Source organism: Microcaecilia unicolor, chromosome 11, assembly GCF_901765095.1.
Source record: "Microcaecilia unicolor chromosome 11, aMicUni1.1, whole genome shotgun sequence".
NCBI lineage: Eukaryota > Metazoa > Chordata > Amphibia > Gymnophiona > Siphonopidae > Microcaecilia > Microcaecilia unicolor.
This window is the reverse complement of record NC_044041.1, coordinates 1,964,076-1,983,590: the sequence shown is the minus strand read 5'-3', so window position 1 is coordinate 1,983,590 and position 19,515 is coordinate 1,964,076. Positions and strand designations below refer to the sequence as shown.

General features: G+C 45.0%; 1 protein-coding gene across 1 annotated transcript in view; it reads left to right on the top strand.

Annotated features, from left to right (window-relative positions):
• The window catches only part of LOC115480217 (leucine-zipper-like transcriptional regulator 1), a 69,983-nt gene that overhangs the window by 12,673 nt on the left and 37,795 nt on the right, over nucleotides 1-19,515 (top strand). The window contains exons 4-8 of the mRNA XM_030218726.1: nucleotides 1,124-1,203; nucleotides 1,683-1,791; nucleotides 7,220-7,303; nucleotides 12,925-12,982; nucleotides 19,310-19,449. Coding sequence (XP_030074586.1) covers nucleotides 1,124-1,203; nucleotides 1,683-1,791; nucleotides 7,220-7,303; nucleotides 12,925-12,982; nucleotides 19,310-19,449 — 471 coding nt within the window. The remainder of the gene's footprint in view (nucleotides 1-1,123; nucleotides 1,204-1,682; nucleotides 1,792-7,219; nucleotides 7,304-12,924; nucleotides 12,983-19,309; nucleotides 19,450-19,515) is intronic.

The following is a 19,515-nucleotide window of genomic DNA, read 5'->3' as shown; positions in this document are numbered from 1 at the left end:
TGGGAAGACGATAAGACGTAAATTATTTCACCTAGCACAAGGTGTCCGAGACATCCTCCAGTGCATTGAGCCTGTTCTCATTGGTGGTCATCCGATTAACAAAATCTACAACAGTCTGCAACAGCATTCACTGTGAGTCTAGCAAATTGACTCCTGAGCACCAAGACCACAGCATCTGTGATTTTGTTTTTGTTCGGTATCGGACGTGTCAGCCACCACCTTTGGCCCCTCCAGACAGAACGCCTTCATTTTTTCTTTCTCTTCCTTCCCTGATTTAGCTGCCATCAAAACCAGAGACTTACGCAAAAATTTGTCCATAGAAATGCAGCATGTAAGTAAAAGTTCAGCAGGCAATATCGCAGATAATCGCCTGATTGAGTAGGATAACGGGAGGTTCCAGGAGCCCCTAAAAAAATGCAGCCTTACCCGTTCAGCAAATCACATGATCTCTCTCCACTCAGTATTTTATAGACCTCAGTCGTATCCCTCCTCAGCCGTCTCCTCTCTAAACTGAAGAGTCCTGACCTCTTCAGCCTCTCTTCATAGAAAAGTCATCCCGTCCCCTTTATTATTTTTGTGGCCCTTTTCTGTACCTTTTCTAGTTAGATGTGGTGACCAAAACAGCACGCAATGGAGTGGAGGAGTGGCCTAGCTGTAATCTAGAGGTGGCCGGTTCAAATCCCACTGCTGCTCCTTGTGATCTTGGGCAGGTCACTTAACCGTTCATTGCCTCAGGTACAAACTTAGATTGTTAGCCCTCCAGGGACAGACAAAAATACCCAGTGTACCTGAATGTAAGTCACCTTGAGCTACTATTTCAAAAAAGTGTGAGCAAAAATCTAAAGAAATGAAAATAAATATTTGAGGTTAGGTCACACCATGGAGCAATACAAAGGCATTATAATGTTTTCAGTTTTGTTCTCCATTCATTTCCTAATAATTGCTGTGTGCTTTCTTAGCTGCTGCTATACACTGAGTAGAGCAGATATATAATTCACCTTGGATCACACACACAGCGTCGGTAGTAGAGTGAGGATTGCTTCCCGAGCTCAGAGAAACGTGTTCTCGTGTGTAGCTGCTTTGCACTGTCTTGCTGATGGCTTCCTTTCTGTGTGTTTCACAGGGCTATCACCACGGGCACCCCTCCTGCCCCCAGGTATCACCATTCTGCGGTGGTCTATGGTAGTAGCATGTTCGTGTTTGGTAAGTTTGTGCTGATTGTCGTTTTGGACCCACAATAGTGCTGAACTGCTTCAGTTATATTCACATGTGTCTGGTTCTCCTTGGGCTTTTTGAATGAAGATGAGCCCTTGCCACTGATTCATTATTACTACACTGGGGCTGTATTCTGGGTGCTCCCTCTCTTAAATGCTCATGCAGCTCACAACCTAGAAAGAGATTCCTCTCCTAAGTGGGATTCTCAGTTAGGGATCTCCTGCATGAGCCCCTTTGCAGTACCTCCTGGTGAATGTCCTTCAGCAGCAGTCAGAAAGATGAGAACTGACTCCTTGCATGCAAGTGAGAGCTCAGGTTTTGCTGTGTGACAGCAACACCCCTGTCCTCTCTTCATTCATTTTTGATCCTGTTGTATTTTTTTTTCTTTTCTGTGTACTGAATGTGTGTAAATGTGAGCCTACATGATTCCACGGTAAATGTGAATATCATAATTCTCTTGTGCTCAGGTGGTTATACTGGAGACATTTATTCCAACTCCAACTTGAAGAATAAGAATGACTTGTTTGAGTACAAGTTTGCAACCGGCCAGTGGACAGAGTGGAAGGTGGAGGGCAGGTAAGGAAGGAGAGAGAAAAGGAGTGAAGGAGGAGAGAAAGATGAAGGGCGGTGAGGGAAGAGTGGAAGATGGAGGGCAGGTGAGAGATTGGATGCCTGAGATGGGGGGGAAGGTTGTGGGGAGGTGGTGTCTGAAAGAGAAATGTGAAGGTTGGGCAGATGACAAAGGGATGATTTGGAGGAGTGGATGGTGGGGTTTAGGTGAGATGGGTTTTCTGAGGAAGTCGGACTAGATGTAAACAGTTAAAGAAGGCAGTGTCAGAGTGAAGAGGAAGGTGAAAGGATCGATGTCTGAGGTAGAAAAAGATGGATGCAGATGAAGGGATTGTCTCAGAGGGGCAGAGGAGCTGAAGGAGAAATTCTTACCTGATAATGTCTTTCCTTTAGTCCTACCAGACCAGTCCAGACAAGTAGGTATTGTGTCCGTCGACCAGTAGATGGAGACAGAGAAACAAAGTAGTTCCAGGTAATTTGCCCCTTAAGGGTATTGTGCAGTTCTAGAATGTTCAGTATTTCAGCTAGCGAAGCAGTGGTGCTCATGATCGTGTGTTCAGTCAGCAATGAAAACTTCAGACATCATGTTCTAATCAGCCAAAACAACAGAGGCCAGTGCTCTACAGACACAAAGGTTTTTCACCGAGTCAGGAGATGTGTGAAATAGAGCTCGTCAGAGAAGCTTGAACACAAATTTACAATAATCTGTGAAAAAGAAAGAGACTATCTCTGCTCAGACACTATTGGAAACATGTCAGAGGGAAAGCTTGGAGAGAGCAGAATTACCAAATCGGGTAAAACCAGAAAATTTGTAAGAAAACTTTGGTAAATTAACAAGAGTAACTGATGTGACCTGCTAGAAATGCAGTGTATGTAAAGTACGGCAAGAGGTGTGGGCAACAAGACTGACAGATGCAACCTATCACCTCCTGAAGAAGTGAGAAGCCACCATTCTACTGTAGTTCTGATAATATAGGATATAAGACTAGTTGAGTCAGAGATTTATAATGAAATCAAGTTCCAGAACCAGGATAGCTGTGGAGTAGCATCAGAGGTCTATGCCAGTGAGCCTCAGAAGTAGCTGATGAAAGCAGGTATTCCGTTACAGTGCTCCAGTCTTTTGCCTGACTAGATGAGCAGTTGAGGGAAATCCACAAAACTGTGGAATAGTTTTCCAGTCTTAGGCGTGTCATTTAACAAACTGCCAATTATTGGGAAGAATCATCTGCTGGGAAAGGCAGTGCCCCAGAGGTGAACACAGGACCTGATGTGAAAGAGACGACAGCCAGAGACAAAAGCAACTGTATAAGCTGAAGACATACAGGAGAATTCAGAAACCAGTGCTGTAGAGGAGGTGAGGGAGCTGTTGTTCCAACTGATTCCATGTCTATTGGAGCTATATAGGCAGCCATAGTAGGCAGAGTCCTGAAGAAAGGCTAGAGGAACTAGGCAGCTGCTGTATCTATGGTAGCCAAGTGGTCATTGCATCGGTGCTGTGACAGAGCATGTGTTTTAAGCCTGAAAAATGTATTGGGTATTTTCTGAAGTGTATTTCTCTAGTTTGGCCAGCAGGTGGTGCATGTTTATGTTTTGAAGCTGCTGCAGAACCAAGGCTGTTTTCTTTGTTTAAGCCTTTTGGAAAGGCAGTCTGCAGTATACTTTCAAAGATTGTTGTTCTGGACTCTGGCCCAAGAGCTCATTTTCATTTGGATTTTACAGGCTTTTTCCCCAGTCTTAACCAGGGAGAAGAGAGAGACAGATCTCTTTGCTGAGGCCCTGTGATCAGTTATATTTGATATTCTGTGAGCAGCGTATTTCCTGATCTGCCCAGGTACATTTTAGAAAGTAAACAAATGTTTAGATAGTTTTATAATTGGTCCATATTTCAGTTACCTGTTGTTTGTTGATTGCACTTTTTCTGTTTCACTGTTCAATTTTTAAGACGGCAAACAATTTTCAGTTTGTTGACTCTTCCTCTCTGGACTGATAAAGAATCCTGGTGGTTTGTGTGTTGTGCCTGTGAGTGCTTTCTGGGAACTGTGGGACCACTGGGAGTGTGGCCTCCAGTAACCTAGAAATCACTGGGGATAATTTGAGAGTGGGAGACTCGCCCAGAGGTGGTTGTGACTCAGCCAGTGGGAGGAGGGTGCCAGTGTAGAGCACAAAGTGGCAGGTGCAGGCGGACCTGAGCTGTGCTGGGGATAGACCCTCTAAGTTGCCATGGGGTAACCCCAGGCAAGTGGCTAGGCGTTTCGTGACAGGTGCCATACAGGCAAACGCTTTCTCTGTATCACATAGGTGAGTACTGCATGTGTGCCCTACAGGTAAATGTTGAGACTGTGCTACACAAGCAAGCTTTGAACCTAAGAAATCGAGGCAAGTTTTACACCTGCGTAATACAGGTGAGTGATGTGCTGGTGTCGTACGGGGAGTGCTGTATCTGTCATTTAAGCAAAAGTTGCACTCGTGCAATACAAGAAACTAGTACCTTCATGTTATATAAGCGAGAGTCGTGTCTGAGCCAGAGAGGTGACTGTCATATTCGAGACCAACAGGCACCCACAGTGCCATAAAGTCAGGCATTGCTAGTGTGGCATCAGTGGTCAAAGAGAGCCATGTTCAAGCAGAAAAATGAACCCTTAAGACTGCTATTAACTGTGGAAACAGGGAACTGCTACACATAAGGCCCTTACTAAAAAGCAAATCAACTGCTACAGCCGAGAGAACAGGTTGTCTCAGCAACTGCAACCTATCGACTGCTTCTGCAGCTGAAACATGCCACCTGTTGAAGCTTTAAATTGCCTTCAGGAGGCACTGCTGCATAATACAGGATATTGATTGAGCTGCAAAGTGCTAACTGCAATCTCATCCAGGAAATGCTGCCTTCTATTACAGCCACGATGCTGTTGCAGCTGTGTTCAGTTGCCACTGTGACAGGCCTGCTGCCGAAGCAGCTACGACAAATTGGCTGCTGAAGGAGCTATGATGTTAGTTGCCATTGCAACTGAACCAAATATACTGTTGAGGAAAGTATTATCAGCAGATTATTGTTGGAGCTGAGAGAAGCATCCTGCTGATGTAAGAATGAAATGCAAGCTGCTAGCACAGCTATGAAAAGCTACGAGAATGGTAAGGGATTTGCGTTACAAGACGTATGAGGAGAGACTTGATGACCTGAACATGTATACTCTGGAAGAAAGGAGAAACAGGGTGATATGATACAGACGTTCAAATATTTGAAAAGTATTAATCTGCAAACGAATCTTTTCCGGAGGTGCGAAGGAGGTAGAATGAGAGGACATGAAATGAGATTGAAGGGGGGCAGACTCAAGAAAAATGTCAGGAAGTATTTTTTTCATGGAGAGAGTAGTGGATGCTTGGAATGCCCTCCCGCGGGAGGTGATGGAGATGAAAATGGTAACGGAATTCAAACATGCATGGGATAAACATAAAGGAATCCTCCTCAGAAGGAAGGGATCCTCAGAAGCTTAGCGGAGATTGGGTGGCAGAGCCGGTGGTGAGAGGCGGGGCTAGTGGTTGGGAGGCGGGGCTAGTGCTGGGCGGACTTACACGGTCTGTGCCCTGAAAAGGACAGGTACAAATCAAGCTAAGGTATACACAAAAAGTAGCACATGTGAGTTTATCTTGTTGGGCAGACTGGATGGACCATGCAGGTCTTTTTCTGCCGTCATTTACTATGTTACTACGTTACTATCAAAGTAGATTGCCAAATCTCCTGTAAAACTCAGGCTGATGTTGTTGCTGGGAAATGCCTGCTGCTGAGGCAGATGCAAAGTGCAGGATGCTACTGAATCTATATCCATGACATGCAGGCTGCTGTTGAATCAGAGAGATGGTAGCCACTGTTGCAGGTGAGATATGCAAGCAGCATTCGTTGCAACTGATATGGAAGTTGCTGTTTGGGCTAAGAGAGGCAGTGCGTTATTGCAACTACAATATTTTGGCTGTCGGTGCAACTGCGATATGCAGGATATTGCTACAGTTAAGATATGGAGACTGCGGGGGTGGGCCAAGATGGCTGCATGAAGCTGGCTGCTGTGCGACATGTTTCTTACCAGTCTGATATTTTCCTCTTTTAATGCCACATACGAAGCGTAAGGGGACTGTGAAGGTGGTTCCCCAGACTGCCAAATCGTCCCTGGTGCAGCAATTCATCATGCTATGCAGCCAGGACCCCCATTGATCATTCTGGAGTGGAATTCTTGGCTTTAGCAAGTGGCAGATGAAGTTCAATGTTGACAAGTGCAAAGTGATGCATGTGGGTAAGAGGAACCCGAATTATAGCTACGTCTTGCAAGGTTCCGCGTTAGGAGTTACGGATCAAGAAAGGGATCTGGGTGTCGTCGTCGATGATACGCTGAAACCTTCTGCTCAGTGTGCTGCTGCGGCTAGGAAAGCGAATAGAATGTTGAGTGTTATTAGGAAGGGTATGGAGTCCAGGTGTGCGGATGTTATAATGCCGTTGTATCGCTCCATGGTGCGACCGCACCTGGAGTATTGTGTTCAGTACTGGTCTCCGTATCTCAAAAAAGATATAGTAGAATTGGAAAAGGTACAGCGAAGGGCGACGAAAATGATAGTGGGGATGGGACGACTTTCCTACGAAGAGAGGCTGAGAAGGCTAGGGCTTTTCAGCTTGGAGAAGAGACGGCTGAGGGGAGATATGATAGAAGTGTATAAAATAATGAGTGGAATGGATCGGGTGGATGTGAAGCGACTGTTCACGCTATCCAAAAATACTAGGACTAGAGGGCATGAGTTGAAGCTACAGTGTGGTAAATTTAAAACGAATCGGAGAAAATTTTTCTTCACCCAACGTGTAATTAGACTCTGGAATTCGTTGCCGGAGAACGTGGTACGGGCGGTTAGCTTGACGGAGTTTAAAAAGGGGTTAGATAGATTCCTAAAGGACAAGTCCATAGACCGCTATTAAATGGACTTGGAAAAATTCCGCATTTTTAGGTATAACTTGTCTGGAATGTTTTTACGTTTGGGGAGCGTGCCAGGTGCCCTTGACCTGGATTGGCCACTGTTGGTGACAGGATGCTGGGCTAGATGGACCTTTGGTCTTTCCCAGTATGGCACTACTTATGTACTTATGTACTTATGTGAAGGAGAACTTGCAGCCCTGTGGTTGGATGTCACCTTATCTCACTTGTCTGGACTGTTTTGCTATGGACGATAAGGAAGTTGGTGTGTGGTAAGGGGGTAGCTCTAAGTTTCCAAATTGTTAATCTCAGTCCTGCCATGGCAGTTCCAGGTGTGGGACATGTACACAGTGATTTCTCCAGCCTCTTATATCCAGTGGTTTCAGGCCAGATCAAGAGAGTCTCTTCTTCTCTCCATATAGACAGTAGGTCTGGGTCTAGTTGTAGCAGGCAGCTGTGCTGTAACCTTTGCTTACCTCTAACAGATTACCTGTGGCACGATCTGCTCATGGCGCGACAGTCTACAGTGACAAACTCTGGATCTTTGCGGGATACGATGGGAATGCCAGGTAACCAATGCTGCCTCCTTCTTTCCAGCAGACTTTTGGGTAGTCATTGCTCTGACAGTTCTTGGCTGGAGACAGGGCCCTTTCCACAATCCTAGGCCCAAAGTCTGACCATTTATGTTTGTTTAGTACAGATTTAACATACCAGCTAAGGCGGTTTACATAATATATAAAAATATGAAATTAAGGAAAGGAGAGATAAAACTATGGACTGAAGGGCGAACAAAAGATGTAACTGTGTGGGATGCAAGCGTTAGACTAAACCATCGACTGCCCTGAGCCTCCCTAAAAGTTATGCTGAAAAAATGGGTTTTGAGAACAGATTTAAAGTTTGGAAAAGACACTGGGTCACCCTAACTTTTCTTTTTAAGAGAATGTGCATACACAGAATGTGTTGTATTGATCCACCTTTTCCCTTTACTCCTTCAGCTTTCCTCAATTCTTGCACTTCTTGGCAACAGAGGAACAAACTGTATAGACCATATAGATGGGCAGATTAGACAAGCCATATTTCTTTATCTGCCGTCATTTTCTCTGTTTTTAAAAGTCGGAAGTTCACTGGAGACTTGACTAGTCTGTAGCAATGAAACTGGAAGACTAAAGGGGTTTTATCTGTTGTCATACAGTCTATTCCGACAGTGCTGTTTATTCTATTACAAATCTTGGTATCATTTATGTTAAAAAAAAATCCTTTCCTACTATCTCCCCTTCCCATCAGTAATATCCATTGTAAAAATCTTGAACAGACCCACTCCACTAATGCTTAGGTGCCAGTCAAAATTGTTTACTATGGAGGTGGTGTGTTTTTCTTGCCTTTAGTAGTTCTAACTTATTTTCCTCTTTACTTTCCATTCCTTGACATCCATATCAGACCAGACTAATGGGTTGTGTCCATCCACCAGCAGAAGGAGACAGAGAAAATAATTGCAAGTGATTCACCCCTTAAGGGGTGCCGTTCAGTCTGGAATGTTCAGTATTTTTCTCTGTCTCCTAGCGGATGGTGAATGAATCGTACAGCTCATCTTGGTGCATTGCCGTTCACCTCTGTGTGACAGCTGAGCAAGGGGTTTGCTGGTTGCCAGATTTTGGCATAATTGAAGATGACACTCATCAGTGGAGCTGGGTCCCTCATCCTCCAGGTAGGGTGATACCCAGTGGTGCCGGGTCCCTCCCCACCTCTTCCTTGCCTGTGAGCCTCTGAGGCACGGCGATGGTTAGAAGTAGCATGGAGCAAGATTTCCTCCGCTTCTGGGATGTTTCCTTAGAGATAAGCTATTTTCATAGGAGAGCACACTAATTTTCCTTGCTTAAAAAAAAAAACAAAACGTAAATGGTTTTCTTTCTGTTCCTCAGTTGCTTCCGTTCTTCAGTGATTGAGTTTTGTGTCCTCATTCCATATCCATTTTTGGCGGGCAGTTTCTTTTGCGACGTTCTGTGTTGGTTTCGGCTGGTCTCCCCCGTGCTGCACAGTTTGCCCTTGTGGCCTTCCATGAACGCACTGACCTATTCTAGCACTTCTTTGTGTTCGATGTTCACATCGGCACACGGCTGCTCGCATGGATTTCTACTGCGTTGGAACCCGTGTGCTTGTGGGTTCTGCTCTCCATTGCTCCCTAATTGCCAGTTATCAAGTGGGTAGCATGATTCAGTGCCTTCAGATCCTATTCCACAGCTGTGCCATTTTCGGCTAGTTGGGGGCAGCTTCTTGGTTGTCTGCATCCCATCAGACATGCCTGGGGTGGTCTTTCTGGGCTCTTTCCTCATAGCGCGGGACAGTAGAATTGAAGGGCTGTTCTGTTTTAACAACACTATTATTCTAGGTTTTCCTTCTCATGGCTGCCTCTTGTTTTCCTTCTCGGCAGTATATTAGTTTCTATGCTCATGATTTCTGGGGGTTTGCAGCCTTCAGTTTTTATTAGGGTTCTGTAGCAGCTCTATGACTTGTTTAAGTCACCAGCCTGTTGGCTTCCTTTCACAGAGTCCTTATTTGTTTACTTCTAATAGTGGCCTGTTGTTTGGGGGTTTTCCTGCAGCCCTTTGGGCAGCGTTATCAACTCCCTGTTGCTTTTGAGGTTCTGTTTTTTTATTGTCTGCTGGACTAAACTGTGGTGTCTCCCTAAGGAGGGCCTCTTAGCATCATCTTGCTGAGGACTCTCAGGCATCGGCCTCTTGGGTTATCGGATGCCCTTGCCCTTTTGAACTTCAATTGGGGCATCACCTCTTTTGCATTACGTAGCTTCCCACTATTCCAGAGCCTGTGGGATAGTTATGTCTTTATCAACCTGCAGGTGGCGATAGAAAATGCTGAAGAGCTTGACTGGATGCCAAGAGAAAGATGTTTCAGTTCTCTATCTCTAGCAGGTGGATGGATACACTCTTCAGCCTCTGACTCTATGTGCTTTGTTCCTGCTCCAGTTGCGCATGGCTTGAGTCTGCACAGTCATATCTGGAGGTCTTCAGATCCCTGTCTCTGGTGCCCTGCAAGTTTATTTTTTCCCTCCCTCCATCTCTTCCCTGTTGCCTGTGGAGCTCTCCTTTTTCAGCCCAATGACCTTTTTAAAAAAAAAAAAAAAAAGGGAAGAAAACAGGTGTACTGGAGAGCATCGGATAGAGCAGAGGTTCCCAAACCTGGTCCTAGAGGCATTCCTGCCAGTCAGGTTTTCAGGATATCCACAATGAATATTCATGAGATAGATTTGCATGCAGTGGAGGTAGTGCATGCAAATCTCTCATGAATATTCACTGTGGATTTCCTGAAAACCTGACTGGCTGGGGTGCCTCCAGGACCAGGTTTCGGAACCACTGGGATCAGTCCTGATTCTTTCTCATCTGAGATAAGACTTGTGAAGACTATGAGCTTTGGGGGAGCAGCCAGCAGTGGTAAGTCTGACTAAAGTTTGACTCGGAACCGCTTGGAGGGCTGCAAGTTCTGTTTGGTGCAGGAGAGGGATCGGGACTACATCCAGGTTTTGGAGTCAGTGTCGGCGGAAGTGGTGCCATGGGAAAGGGCTCATATGCAGCCTTTACAGGAGTCTCTTCTCAGCCACTGGTCTCAGGTGTCTCAGAAATACTAGCTTCATCTTCCTTGGATGGTGGTTGTCATCCAGGAATCTGACCATCACAGCTCCCTTTCTGATTGATGGTGACAACAGAAACCAGCAAGGCAGGTTGGGGAGCTCATTCCAAGTTCCATCTGGCACAGGGCACATGGATGGAACAGGAATTTCAGTGGTTGATAAATCACTTGGAGCGCAGGGCAGTGCGGAATGCCTTGCGCAACTTTGCTCCCTTTCTGGCGGGGTCCCCGGTCTGATTTTTTTTCTGACAATGCGACTGCGGTGGCTTATATCAACAAGCAAGGCCGGACCTGTAGCTCTCTGATGATGGTGGAAAAGTCCATAGACCATTATTAAACGGACTTGGGGCAAATCCACTATTTCTGGGATAAGCAGTATAAAATGTTTTGTACTTCTTTGGGATCTTGCCAGATATTTGTGACCTGGATTGGCCACTGTTGGAAACAGGCTGCTGAGCTTGATGGACCTTTGGTCTTTCCCAGTATGGCAATATTTATGTGCTTATGTGGTGGAGGCAGCATCCCTCATGAGTTGGGCAGAAAAAATTCTCTGCTTGTTGGCAGCTCACGTCACTGGGTACTTGAATTTGGAGGCAGACTTTCTAAGCAGGCACTCCTTGGACCCAGGAGAATGGGAACTATCCATCCAGGGTTTTTAGCTGAGAGCAGACAAATAGGGTTCTCCACTTCTGTACTTGATGGTGAAGAAACGCAATGCCAGAGTGCCCAAGTTCTTCAGCCGTTGGAAAGAATCCGGATCGAAGGAGATCAATGTCTTTCTGTAACCCTGACCGGAGAGACATTTACTGTATGTCTCCCAGTGGCGATCCTACCCTGCATGACTCCCGGGGCGGATCGCCGATGCGCCCCCCCCCCCCTGGCGAAATGACACCCCCCCTCCGGGGCAGAGGGAGCTGCAGCGAAGTTAGCAAAGTCAGCGAACTCAGGTGACAGGCGCGCGCCGCAGCACCCCCCAGCGGCGTGCACCCGGGGCGGACTGCCCCCCCCCCCCTTGGTACGCCACTGATGTCTTCCCTCCTAGGCCCATGGTACTTACTGGAGTCGAATAATTCTCATAGTCACAGATTGGCTGTGGAAGTGGGGCTCTCTCTCTCTCTGCATGGTTCCTTCCTTTCTTCCAGTCCCTTAGAGATCCTATGGACTTGTCTTCACCACTTTCATTCTGTTAATTCACCACCCTTTCCTTGAAGAAGTATTTCCTCAGGTTACTTCTGAATCTGTCCCCTTCATCCTATGCCCCCTCGTTCCAGAGCTTCCTTTCAATTGAAGAGATTCACCTCCTGTGCATTTATGCCACATAGGTATTTACATAGTAACATAGTAGATGACGGCAGAAAAAGACCTGCATGGTCTATCCAGTCTGCCCAAGACAAACTCATATGTTACATATGTGTGTGTCTTATCATATCTCCCCTCTCCTGCCTTTCTTCCAAAGAATACATATTGAGATCTTTAAGTCTGTCCCCAGACGCTTTATGACCAAGACCGCTGACCATTTTAGCAGCCGCCTTCTGGACCGACTCCATCCCGTTTATATCTTTTTGAAGGTGCATACCCACAATTGTACATTTTTCTGCACGTTTTAATGTGCAGTTACTGTTTATTCACTTTTTCATTCTTTTCAGTCACTTAAAATCAGTAGATAAATAGTATTTTCTTTCTTTTTAACTCATAAGAACAGAATAGCCCTACTGAGTCAGACCAGGGGTCCATCCAGCCCAGTATCCTCTTTTCAACAGTGGTCAATCCAGGTCACAAGTACCAGGTTGCATCCCAAAAAGTAACAAACTGTATCTCTTTTTATCACTTTTTTCCAAACAGATATTACATCTGTCTTGGACCTTCTCTTAGGTTTTACAAAAAGATATTTTCTTTTCTTCAAACACTTTTCCCATTAAACACAATTTCTCTCCTCACGCACAGAATTAGCTTACCTTGAATTACTTGAAAAGAAGTTCATGACGCTGCCGCTCCTCAAGTAATAGTTCTTCTGCCAACTTAAACAGAGGACTCTGAGTCCTACGTCCTCACCAGCCCTAAAATTCATTGATGGAAGAAACAGTGAAATTGCAAAAGCAGTGGAGGTCCTCGCTAGTCGGGTTCTCAGGATCCCCAAAGTGCATATGCATAAGACAGTTTTGCATTTTACACCCGCAGCATTACATTTTGTCTCAGTTCGACTACTTTGCTGGATTCTGCCTGTTCTCATGTTTTTGCCGCTGTAGTATTTATGTGTTTAATTTTGTATGTTTTATTCCAGGGCAGATTATAAATATTAATAAATAGAAATGTGTCTCTGCAGTTTGCAAATTCATCTCATGCATGTTCTTTCTGGTAACCCTGAAAACCCGACTGGCTATGTTGTACCTCCAGGAGAGGGCTGAGAAGCTAAACAAGAAACCTAGAAACCATTTGTAAAGTGGTTGAGACCATTCTGAAGGCTTGATTGGGGGGGGTGGGGGGTGGCTAGTAACATGGGTTTTCTTGTTCTGGTTCTGTCCAACTAGTTCTGTGCTCTGTGGTGCAGGCTCAGTGACATGTGGACCATCAGCCTGCAGGACCGGGAGTTGACGTGCTGGGAGGAGGTGAGTCCTGCATCCATTGCACTTGGTGTTTGCTTAATATACTTGTTAAAGAACAACAAATTTTGGACAACAAAATGATGCAAATTGTCACTCAGCATATAAATTTTACTCGCAAAACTGTCCGCTATTTCGCCATAAAACATTATCAATAGAAATCAAACAAAATAAAACATGGAAAAGAAAATAAGATGATACCTTTTTTTATTGGACATAACTTAATACATTTCTTGATTAGCTTTCGAAGGTTGCCCTTTTTCGTCAGATCGGAAATAAGCAAATGTGCTAGCTGACAGTGTATATAAGTGAAAACATTCAAGCATTACTATGACAGTAAAATAGATACTATTGGAGATTCTACATGGAATGTTGCTACTATTGGAGATTCTACATGGAATGTTGCTGCTATTGGAGATTCTACATGGAATGTTGCTACTATTGGAGATTCTACATGGAATGTTGCTGCTATTGGAGATTCTACATGGAATGTTGCTACTATTGGAGATTCTACATGGAATGTTGCTATTCCACTAGCAACATTCCATGTAGAAGGCTGCGCAAGCTTCTGTTTCTGTGAGTCTGACGTCCTGCACGTACGTGCAGGACGTCAGACTCACAGAAGCAGAAGCCTGCGCGGCCACATTGGTGATCTACAAGGGCCGACTTCTACATGGAATGTTGCTAGTGGAATAGCAACATTCCATGTAGAATCAATAGAAATCAAACAAAATAAAACAGGGAAAAGAAAATAAGATGATACCTTTTTTATTGGACATAACTTAATACATTTCTTGATTAGCTTTCGAAGGTTGCCCTTCTTCCTCAGATCGGAAATAAGCAAATGTGCTAGCTGACAGTGTATATAAGTGAAAACATTCAAGCATTACTATGACAGTCTGACAGGGTGGGAGGATGGTGGTGGGTCGGAGGTATGCATGGGGACATCAAAGCATATCATTGATATTCTAACTTCCATCACAGACTGAAAAGGAACAGAAGGGCACACTTCCCTGTAATTTATCCAGTTGCAAACTATGCCAAAACATTTCACAGGACCCCACAGTCATCCACAAAGGAAAGATATTCAACATAAAGGAATCTTTCACTTGCTCATCTTCCAATGTGGTATATATCATTCAGTGTAAAAAATGTAACGAAGGATGCTATATTGGAGAAACAGGCCAGATGCTTAAGACAAGATTCAATTTACATAGACATCACATGAACAATACTGGTGCCAGTAGGGCTCCCACCCCTGTTGGTCAGCATTTTACAGGACCAGGACACTGCACCAGTGATTTCACAGTGAGAATCCTGAAAGGTAACTTTAAAACCATACAAGAACGTAAGACCTTTGAAGTCAGAATGATTGAATATTTTAACACCCAACAGAAAGGACTTAACAAGGATCTGGGGTTCCTAACCCATTATAAACCATAAAGCTGTATGTCTCTGTTGATCACCCCACCCCTCACCTATCCACACCCACCCTGTTAGAATATCAATGATATGCTTTGATGTCCCCATGCATACTTCCTACCCACCCCCTCCTCCCACCCTGTCAGACTGTCATAGTAATGCTTGAATGTTTTCACTTATATACACTGTCAGCTAGCACATTTGCTTATTTCCGATCTGAGGAAGAAGGGCAACCTTCGAAAGCTAATCAAGAAATGTATTAAGTTATGTCCAATAAAAAAGGTATCATCTTATTTTCTTTTCCCTGTTTTATTTTGTTTGATTTCTATTGATTCTACATGGAATGTTGCTATTCCACTAGCAACATTCCATGTAGAAGTCGGCCCTTGTAGATCACCAATGTGGCCGCGCAGGCTTCTGCTTCTGTGAGTCTGACGTCCTGCACGTACGTGCAGGACGTCAGACTCACAGAAACAGAAGCCTGCGCAGCCTTCTACATGGAATGTTGCTAGTGCAATAGCAACATTCCATGTAGAATCTCCAATAGTAGCAACATTCCATGTAGAATCTCCAACATTCCACGTAGAATCTCCAATAGTAGCAACATTCCATGTAGAATCTCCAATGGTATCTATTTTACTGTCATAGTAATGCTTGAATGTTTTCACTTATATACACTGTCAGCTAGCACATTTGCTTATTTCCGATCTGAGGAAGAAGGTCAACCTTCGAAAGCTAATCAAGAAATGTATTAAGTTATGTCCAATAAAAAAGGTATCATCTTATTTTCTTTTCCATGTTTTATTTTGTTTGATTTCTATTGATAACCTTAAGAGTGGACTAACACGGCTACCACACTCCTCTCCATAAAACATTGAAACATTAAAGAACAGAAGCCCCTCTATGGCTAATTATAGAAACCTCAATGGGGTTTACTATCACTGGCTTCAGCAGTGGAACAACTCACCAAAAAATGGGAGAAAAAAAGCAGACGGCGTCTAAAGTAAGGAAATGATGTACTGCCACTTCTAAATAGGTCTCAGCGGTTCACAAAACAGGTAAATAGTAATTAAAATAGAAAAAGGAACACCAAGGTAAATAGGACAGGCTCAATCATCCAGGAACACTTCACAACAACAAAACTGAAACATTTCTCTCTGCATAAGAAAATCAACCTCTGCCGTTAGCTCACCGGAGGCAAGAAGCTGAAAGCCAGAGTAAAGAACAGACTTAAAATGCAAAAATCAGAATTCTGAGCGAAGTACCGGGGGGGGGGGGGGGGGGGGGGGGGGGGGGGGGGGGGGGGGGGCGGCGATCATTCTATAATTTAGGAGCCAAAAAGTAAAATTCCAAGTGACGAGTAGTTTCATAACGTGTCTGCTTAGGGGAAGGGAGAATTAACTATCGGCCTTGAAGCAGTTGTTAGTCCTGATGTGTCTCTGCATAATACAATTATTTTGCTACTTTCCTATCTGTGGGGGATAAAGATCATAGGTTCAATATTCAGCCTGCAGTGGTGATTGTTATTCCCAGATAGTCAATGCTTGGCTTTGTCTGGGCTTCAGCATTGAATATCCGTTTTGTTTTTTGAGGCAGCCAGGACATAACGAGTTAAGCCAATATTCAGAACTTAATCTAGCACATGAAGATAGGACTGTGATATCTGCGGTCACATTTATGTGCTAAACCTGGCCAGTTAAGTTCTGAATATCAGAAGTTAAGCGGCCGTGCTGACTCCACCCCCAGCGTAGTCAGTTTTCACGTAGGTACTAACTGGTCATTTTCAGTGAAGATAACCAGTTAAGGGGCCCTTTTACAAAGGTGCAGTAGGCTCTACACGCATGCAGCGCGTGCCGAAACGAGACTACCGCCTGGCTAGTGCACCCTCCTGGTGGTAATTTCAGATGTGACGCACACCCATACCGCCAGGACCAATTATTTTTTTATTTTCTACCACGTGCAGCGTTTCCAGCATTAATTGGCAGTTGGCACGCGCCGAACGGTCGCACATGTAGCACGTCAGCCTTTACTGCTAGATCAATGGGTGGCGTTTAAGGGCTCAGGCTGTAAATAGGCAAGCGCTGGTTTCAGTTTTACCGCAGGCCCTTTTCCTAGCCTATTGAAAAAAAAAAGCCCCTTTTCCAAGACGCAGTAAAAACTGGCCCGGCGCGCACTGAAAACACACGCCCACAGTACCGCAGTAAAAGGAGCCCTAAGTGCTGCTGAAATTGACCGAATAGCTTCGAACAAGTGATTTAACCGATCAGAGGCCGTTTCTGGCAGGTTAAATCATTTTGATTATTGACCAGCATATGGTTTATCCAGTTTTTCCATACCAACTAATAAGCTGTACAGGCCCTTCTGTCTGTGCTTGTCTCAGATAAACATCTGCCAAGTGGCTGTTCCATGCATACACCATCCTTTTTTGTGAAGAAATATTTGCTTTGATTATTCTGAGTCTGTGTCCTTAGGTTCCAGAGCTTCCTGTCAATTTGAAAGAGGCATATGCTGCTTTCAAGGTCCTCCCTAGTTCTTTTTTGAAGACAGCCGAGAAGGGGATATGATGGAGGGGTTTAAAATCTTGAGCGGGTTGGAACTGCTAAATAGGGAAAGATGATACTGAGACTAAGGCCACCCCATCAAGCTAACAGGTAGCAAATGTGAAATGAATTCTAGAAAGTATTTGTCAGTGCATAATGGAACAATGGAATTTGCTATAGGCAACAAACTCCATGAAATTGCCCAAAGTCAAAAATATATTTATAAAAACCCAACACGGCCATGTTGCGCCTTTTCAAGAGCTGTAAATCTAGAGTATCACCCATTGGTTCAAGGCAATCTTTTGAGCAGTAACAGCTTGCGCAAGTGGCGAATCCTTCATGAAAATGTATGGTTTAGCCTTTCAATTTGCTGGCAGAAAATGTGCTCAAGTAATTTAGCTGAGTTTAGCAAAGGCTTAGATAAGATTTGAGAGTACAGATTCCTTCACCTCACTTTTCCAGGCCTAAGCAGCATGGAGTGGACTTTCGTAGTTAGGATCTGATGGGTACTTCCAGGTGATGCAAACTGGCTGCTCTCAGACAGAAACAGAGAAATACAGACAATGAGGGCAAATGAAGATTCTCCAGTGTGGCCGTCCACACCACCCGCTCTCCTTTCCTCTGCCTTTAGAGATCCTACATGCTTGTCTCTAGCTTTCCTGAAATCAGATACAGACAGGATACTAAACTTGAGAAACTTTGATCCAGTTGACACAAAGAAATTTGTCTGGTTTCTGTCTTGGTGCCTTCTCGACCACTATCTGTTCTGCTGGTCTAAGGTTGCCTTTTGATTATCAACTTAGTCTTTGTGCACCAGCTCCGTATTCAGCGAGAGAAACTGAGTTATGGTCTAAGGATACAGAGATTGCAGTTGGGGGGGGGGGGGTCAGTGGTTTTTAGGGGTGTCTCTGCACTTTGTCCTTCTGAAGAAGGTAAACTATACCCTACAAATGTGTAACTTGTAGTGTGAATGCTATAGAGTCCTTGCACGTGCCTTGATTCTTTCTACGTTGGATAATAACCTCTTATGTGGTGTTATTCAGCAGCAGATACAGCGCTTGCAGCTAGTGTAGAATGCAGCTGTGCATCTACTGAAAGGCATTGGCCGAACCAAATGTTACCCCCTCCTTACAAGATGAGCAGTGGCTTCCTGTTTCCTATTGAGCAACATATATGTTGCTACTATTGATTTTTAAGGCCCTCGCCTATGGAAACAAACAAAGCAGATCAATCAGTGATATGGTTCAAAACTTTATTTTCAGAGACACGCAAATTCGTGAAGCGTTCCATATTTTTAAAAAAGGGTAAATCTCTGAAAATAAAGTCTTGAACCATATCACTGATTGATCTGCTTTGTTTGTCTCCACGTTGGATTTTGCAGATCGCTTGCCATCTTGTTTCTTAGGCCCTCGCCTATGGAAGCCCACTTTATTTGACTTGTTTTTTTATTGCCTTATACCCCATTGCGGACGCTTTTCTCTTCGCTTCAGATACCCCCACTTTCCACTCTTAGAAAGAAGTTGTTTAGTGTCCAATGACCCACTTTGCGGAACTGCCTCCTCTCCTTGGATTTGCGACTTGCACAATCTCTAGATGACTTTAAAGTTAAACTTTAAGCCCATCTCTTTCGCCAAGCATTCGGGCCTTAGGTCGCTGCTTGATGGGGGAGATGGATTGACCTGTAACTTTCCTTTCCTTGTCATTATAGTTTGGACTTGTAAACTGCTCTGATAGCTGTCTCTTGAGTGGAATCAAACATATAAACGGCGAGTGACCGTACTCACTCGCAAATGCGCAGTAGAGACTTCCCTCACTGCCCCGCCCCCGCTTCAATACGTGATGATGGGGGCGGGACAGAGAGGGAAGTCTCTACTGGCATGCTGCAGACGTCGGAACTGCTCCCTCTCCCCCCTCCCCCACAGTCGCCGCCGCCCCTCCATCTGGCCCGAGCACTGTGAACTTACATCACCACGCAGCAGCAGGCACATCAGCAAAGCTGCCATCGGGCTTCCTTCTCTGCCTTTGTCCCGCCCTCGCTGACGTTACGTCACACGAGGGCGGGACACAGGCAGAGAAGGAAGCCGGCCCAACGGCAGCTTTGCTGATGTGCCTGCTGCTGCCTGCTGATGTAAGTTTACAGTGCTGCTTGGGCCGGGTGGAGGGGCGGCGGCGACTCCGGGGGGGGGGGCTCGGAAACCCCCCCATTCCAAAAGGGCTCAACGGCTAGTATTTTGATATATGTTTGTGGTGTGTGGGTATAATCATGTGGTACCTTTGCTGCATAGTATGCGGTGTGGGCACCACATGCGTACAGGATATGGTTATTGGGCTGAGTATACTACATTCTGTGCCATGTCTCCTCTCCCTGCAGATTGAGCAGAGCGGTGAGATCCCTCCATCCTGTTGTAACTTCCCAGTGGCTGTCTCCAGAGACAAGATGTTCGTTTTCTCAGGCCAGAGTGGAGCTAGGATCACGAACAACCTTTTCCAGTTTGAGTTCAAGGAGAAAGTGTAAGTGCTGGAAGGAGAGGCCTGCACGAGTGTGGGTGAGAGAGAGGCTTTCATTGGTAGATGTTT